General features: G+C 34.2%; 1 protein-coding gene across 2 annotated transcripts; it reads right to left on the bottom strand.

The window, feature by feature from the left end:
- Positions 1 to 501: 501 nt before the first annotated feature.
- LOC101221615 lies at positions 502 to 6683 on the bottom strand. Of its 2 annotated transcripts, none has more exons than XM_004139098.3 (4): positions 6529 to 6683; positions 2807 to 3019; positions 1582 to 1971; positions 502 to 1426 (listed from the first exon to the last, which is right to left on the bottom strand). In XM_004139098.3, the coding sequence occupies exons 2-4, from the start codon at positions 3006 to 3008 to the stop codon at positions 753 to 755; spliced, it is 1266 nt and encodes a 421-aa protein (XP_004139146.1). In that variant the 5' UTR covers positions 3009 to 3019; positions 6529 to 6683; the 3' UTR covers positions 502 to 752. The 2 variants fall into 2 exon arrangements, with proteins under 2 accessions (XP_004139146.1, XP_011660186.1); XM_011661884.2 differs by lacking the exon at positions 6529 to 6683 and adding an exon at positions 6030 to 6480.
- Between the last annotated feature and the right edge of the window lie 201 nt (positions 6684 to 6884).

The following is a 6884-nucleotide window of genomic DNA, read 5'->3' on the forward strand; positions in this document are numbered from 1 at the left end:
CAGCAATCAGATCTTATACTTTAAACGTCGAAAAAAGAAAATCTGAGAAGATGAACAAATCGCAAAGAAAAAGATGAAATGAACAAAGAACACAGCTTGTCCCACAAAAGGCGTACATAAATTTTATGTAAAAATAATAAGATGTTTTAGGCTTTTCTTATTTTGCTATATGAAGGTAAATGAATATGATATTGGTTGACCTTCAAAGAAAACGTATTTCATATGATTAAAACTTATAATTTAGGAATAAAATTGTGGAATCACCGTTCTTCTAAGATTAACCAATGAAATATTTGAAAATAAGAACAATTGGCAATAAATTCAGCGTTTATAGTCCAACGGTTAGGATAATGGCCTTCTAACCCACCATTTATAACCCTTTTCAAGTACTCGCAAGGTCATCTACAATAAACTCTAGCTAATCAAACCACGATCCTATCCGTTCTCACACTATCTGTCTAATAAGATTCAACATACCCCCATCATAGTTATCACCGCGACTCAATCAAACCAACTTTCATCCTTTAAATATTCCAATCCAGGCAAAGCATACACCAAATCAAATGTAGAAGCTTTATTTCCAACTATATTATATACATAACTTTCTAAATTGTTCTTCTCCTACAATATGTTGGTCAGTTTCTTTCTTCTTTCTTTTACTTTTATTTTTTCTATTTTCTTTGAATTGTTACACATTCTACCTTGCTATCTTGAAGAATACACTATAACGTTCCAATCAAGAACATTCGTGTTCATTCATTTACCTTCCGATCCAGTGCCATTGGCTTTACTGCACCCAAAACGACTGCAACTTTACATGCAAGAAATCCCAGCATTCCTATCACCACTTCTTTAGGCGACAACATCATGGTTGAAGCTCCCAAGTTCAACTTAACTATAAAAATGGAAAATCCAATTGCCAGTGCCAAAACTGATAGAGAGCCTTTGTATCGTCGATCTTCATTTCCACTTGTTTCAGAATTTGGCGTTGGAGCAGGTAACTCGTCCACGGATCTTTGTAAGAGCAGCAGATACAAGAACCCAAGAACACCACCAGCTAAGAATGCAAGACCAGCATCTTCACCATCTAAGAAGAATGAAACAGATGAGCCAGCAAGGATCAACAGCGCATCATAAGCAAGTAAAGAGAGCTTCAACTCTGCATATTCTTTCATGCTTTCCTCATTGGATATACTGTCAATGGTGGCTACATTCGAGTTTTTGGTCAGGAAGGAGAAGGGTTCAATTTCAGGCACTTCTGATACGAGACAAGGTCTAAGTTCTACCATTGATTTGTCACTGCCCTCCCCAAGCAATATATCCTCAGCTGGGAATTCAAACTTGAGACCCATGTATTGAAGCTCTTCCCCTTCATATTTTAACTGTGATATGACATACAAGCTTAGACTACCTACTCTCCACTGACCTGGCTAAGATGAGGAAAGAAAAACGCTTTGTTAAATTTCTTCCCAAAATTGATTGCACACAAAGGTTGATAAACAAAAAAATCAATTTAAGTTCTAACAGAGACCCAACAGTTATTTTGGAAAATAAAGTTAGTATATACGACACAAATTTAACCTGAATCGACGCTGAGCCAAACAGCTTCTAACCGACCCAATTTAGGGCCCTTGAAGACAAACTCATCAAAAGAACCTCTCTGAAACAAGAGAATTTCAGGACCAATCAAAATATCATTTTCTTTAGAATGGCCAAGATCTGTCACCGAACTTGTAGATATTCTCTGTAATATGGAATTACCCTTTTCATCTATCAAACACAGGAGAACACCAGCATTCATGTCACTTAGACTTGACCCATAGAGCTTGCTAGTGCTTATATCAACCTTGAACAAGGCCTGAGATTCATTTTCCTTCAATGATGATAGGATTTTCTCAATTGAAGCTTTTGTGCAAACCTCCAATTCGGAGGTTTGTATAAGATGTGACGGTTTTGCATAATCCTGAAAATCTGCGACCAAGTAACATGAAATTGCAAGAATCTAAAAACGAAAGTAAAATACACAACTTAATCTAATGCCAATAACAAACATAGAGAAATGGAAAGTTCTAAATGAAAAGTGGTTAATTAGTCACCATCAGATAACAAAGATGCAAACAAAATATAATTCATGCGCGTTCAAATATAATCAAGCTCCCCACTGATTTGAACGAAATTCACAATGCCATGGCAGGCAAGATTTACTAGAGAAAAATATATGTTGACGAAAAAAGAATCGTCATATGAAAATCCCTTTTTGAGAATGCTTTTAGATTATGTGGTTTATACCACTGAAAGGAGCCAAAAGAATTTCATAAAGAAGAAATGAAACTTTACCTTCAAACTTCTATATAGTTTTTCAATTCTGAAATTTTAGAGGCAAATTTGAGGGAACGTTTTAAATTCTTGTGCCCCATTTGATAAATATTTGATTTTTTAAAATTACGCATATAAACACTACTTTACTTTTACCAATAAGTTTCTTCCTATAGTTCATAATCCTCTTTCTAATAATATCACTAAAACCCAACCAAAGTTTTAAAAACTATAATTGAAAACTAAAAACGATTATCTAAAATAAGCACCAGCCAATTGGCCCCTACTCTTGCCCCAGCGGTCATGGTCAAACATTGATACATGGCAATAATTATCATGCAAAAGCACATAACAAAGATAGAAGTTTAGAAATTAAGGGATGTGGAACCACAAAAACATTGGAATTCTTGTGTCATTTCTATATTTTTTTAACACAAACCATGAAAATGATCAAATGAATCATCCATATTCTTTGAGGGGAGAAAAATACCTTGAAAATTAGCACGCTTTGCCTGAATTCGAGATCGAGAAATTGGGTACCGAGAACAAATCGACCTAGACAAAATAGAGTTCAATGATTTCCTCTTGGAGTTGAGGCTTTTCTGAGTCGCAAATATTAGATGCTTTGGAGAAAGTGCATCCATGTCCACTACTCCAGCACACAAAAGAAGCATGGGAGTGGCACAATCCATCTCAACAAACCCTAGAGATAGAAAAACAAGTTTCATCAGTCACCTACAGAACTAAGAAAGCCCTGCCACCATTTCAATTAAGAATAACGTCATGATGCAAAAATGAAACAATTTCCAAGCAATTTGAATACACAAGTATGTAATCGAATGGCGTTAAAATTTTGTTCTTGACAATTGTTTATGGAGCTTGCAGTGTTTTAATGTGAACTTAGACTTGATCGAAAATTTGTCAAAGCAAGAAGTGAAGATATTGAAATTCACTTAAAACTGAGATCGCTCAACCAAATTACTGCAGAAAGAAGACATTGACGACGAGGAAACCAAATGAGAGAGAAGATTACTTGAAAACTATTTGCAAAAATCTGTTTTATTTTCCCGAGAAAAATTCTAGAAGATATCATATATCTTTGTTCGTACTATACATCACTCCACTATTTTAAAAAGGGTGGAGACTTTCATAAAAGTATCAAATCACTCCTTAAATGTAAATCGTTCAAAATTTAAGGTCTAGACAATTTCTAATATATAACATTCTAATTCCTGAACTATAACAAATAACAATTTAGTCCTATACTTTGAAATATGTAATAATTTAGTCCATAAGACTCCCGATCTATCAACCAAATTTGAGTCAAGCATGACCATAAGACTCATTGAGCCACCGAGAAAGTTCATAAGATGCTTATATTCAAGAGAGTTGTCAAGATTTTGCACACCTCTATTGACACATTTGCCACAGGGACAGCTACATCGATAAGTAACATATTGTAACAGAGTATTGATCTTGATTCAAAGTAGTAAGACTACGCTTGAGATGAAAAATGTAAGGCCGTCCATTTTCATTGAAAACAATCCTTAAGTTCAAGCTAGATAGCACGAGCTTAATCAACAAAATGCTAGAAGCAGAGGAAACAAGATGCAAGATGAAATTCCTTTTGGAACTAAATTCAAAGTCCAAGCAATTATAATTAACTGTTGCAAGTCCATGAGGGAGCAAAACGTCAGCTGATCATGGGAGATTACCATAAAAAAACCATATCTTATTGTGGATGGAAAGAGCCAAAAGCACCGATCGACTCCAACCCACATAATTGTCATTTGTGAGTAATTCTACAACTAAAACAAGATTGAATGTATCACTATGATGAAGGAGATAAGGACGCTTCGATACTTCAGGTGTACGGTAGAAGAATCGTTGAAAGAGTAATTTTCAGGTTGCGTTTGGTGGATCAAGAAGAAACTGAATTTCTTGATGAAAATAGACGAACAAATTTTCTAATACAATAGTAAACATAATAAGTGGGCTTTGTGAAAATAAAAGTGGTGACTTTATTCATTCCTTTACTAAATATATATAAATCAATAAGTCAATAAAGACTTAACTTATCGTCACATGTATAGTAAACAAACTTCCCCACAGAAGAGCAACCTGCACTAAGTATATGTGAAATGATTTGTTGAAGATTAACATCACAGTGCAGAAAGTTGCTATTGAGTAAGAAAATAAAATGTACAGAAGAGGGTTGTTTCATACTTATAGTTTACCCTCAATTCTACTTAAAGTTTCAATGTCACACCCCACTCCAGGTTATCCTACCAAATCTAGGATGTGGCATGCCAACAAGAGTAAGTTATCTTCCTACCCTAGAATACGGCACTCCCAAATAATTTGCTTTAAAAAAATCCACCACTACTACCAAGAGTAGTGTAATGGTGCCTACTCAGAAATCTACTAAGAAATATTCAACCACCACACACCAAAACTAATGAAAAAAATATAAACTTTCGATTTACAAACCAACATAAAACTAAGACGATATGTGGTCATCGAAATTATGCAAGCCACTTTCTACTTACATGCAATTGCTATGTACTTTAGATACAGTGGGTTGCAGATCTCACCCTTGATAGACCCGTTGGAAACTTCAGTGCTACTTGTTGAAAATATTAGGAGAAAGAGTGAGCTAATAAGCCCAGAGAATGGTGAGAGTTTATAGGAAAATGAGTTTTTATAAATATTATTAGTATAAACTATCATAAAGGGTTATTCATAAACATTATCAAAACCCTTGCACGTAAAAGCTTCCACATAAACGTAGCTTCCAATGGATTTCAACACCTCAAATATGTTCAAAACTATGAAATCTTCAACACACCTAGCTTTTCAAGAACATAACCTTTGAACGTACCTTTTCAACAATGTAATCACTAATCCAATATAGCTTCCAGTGACATGATCTTTAAAAAGAATAGCTTTCAAGGACAAACTCTTTAAAACCATAGCTTTCAAAGACATACTCTTTAAAACACATGGCATTGCTATCTAGTAGCCTAGTTGTTTTTCCTACCTTGATATGTTTGACCTCCAATATTTACACTTACAAGAGGAAGAAGTCATGGAAGGGTATGATGGGTACACAAAAGACCAAGAGTGGGGAGGTTCTTGGGGGGACCCACCCCTGATCAGGTATATAAGGAATGTTTTGGGGATTAGCAAAGTAGGTCATATTTTGGGTAAAGGCTGTGAGGCTTTTAAGGAGAAAATTCCAGCCTTCTCGAAGGAGCTGGAGAATAACCTTTGTTATTGATTTCTGTCTTATCTTTCTTATTTCACTGTGCTGTCCTTAGTGTTATTTTGTTGGTATTTTGTGAACCCGTCTAGAATTTATCATCAATAGAATTACAGCAGAGTACTGTCACTGTTTCTTGTTCTTTTTTTTTTTTTTTTTTTGGATTTTACTGAGTTTCAGGAAGTAATCGTAACATAAAACTAATAAGCAATTAGCAAAAATTTCACAAAAACATAAATCCTCGAAATTCAATCATGCTAAGTTGCAAACTCAATAAATTATGAAGAACAAATCTCTTACGATTGCAAACTACTACAAAGTGTGTGTACGCTCTTTTAAATTTCAAATGCCCAAATCAATGGTAAGAACATCACTATAATTTGTTTTAAAAACTAAAAAATACCATAAATGGCTAAAACATAGTAAGAGTATTTGCAAAATAACCTCTCACCACATTATTTGGGATGTGAATTCGGAATCAGTCATCTTGATTTCCACTCAACTTGGAGTAATCAAACCAAATAGCAAAATAGCTATTTACCAATCAGAACATTGTGCCTATTAAATCCAATGATTCAAACCAAACCCAAAAAATAAATCAAGTCACTCTCTATGCTTCTTCTTCTTCCTTTTTCCATTTAGTAACATATTGCTATCTCATTCTTTTCTTCTTCCATACCTTCGTTTATTCATCTTCAAAAATTAATTACTTTCTTCCTAGATTTTCTTCACATCAACAACAATCATAAACACCACAAATAAAAATGTCACTGGGTTGATGGGTAGGAGTTAACAACCCACACATAAAAAAAGCTTCGCCATTCCTCTTTCCAAAGCAACCCGAATTTAAAAGCAGGCTAGAATTTTCATAAAAATTAATTATTGAGAAAGTTAGGAAAATGAAAGCAATGAAATAAATGTAGTTTTTGTTTACAAGAAAATGAGCTTACCGGTTTGAAACCCTTCTTAAAGGCTTTTCCGGCCATCCATCTTTTCTTTATTGTGTGTTTGTTTACTCTTTCCTTTTCTGTTACGTTTCTTCTCTCCCTTCCTTCCCCACATTTCAACCTTTTCTTTTTCTTTTTCTTTTTTTTTTTCTTAATTTCTTTGGTTTGGCTCTTATGAAGCCACGTGTTGTTTTTCTTTCTCTCTCTCTTTTTGGCTTGATTTTAAATAATGATCAAAATCTCTAGTAAAATATTTGTTTAATTCTTTTTCTTATGAATTGCAATTTCTCATTTTTCCTACCGAGGTTTAAAATGTCGATATCTACCGAAATTTCGAGGTTTTAAAGTTAGTTTGTCAA

Source organism: Cucumis sativus, chromosome 1, assembly GCF_000004075.3.
Source record: "Cucumis sativus cultivar 9930 chromosome 1, Cucumber_9930_V3, whole genome shotgun sequence".
Classification (NCBI taxonomy): Eukaryota; Viridiplantae; Streptophyta; class Magnoliopsida; order Cucurbitales; family Cucurbitaceae; genus Cucumis; species Cucumis sativus.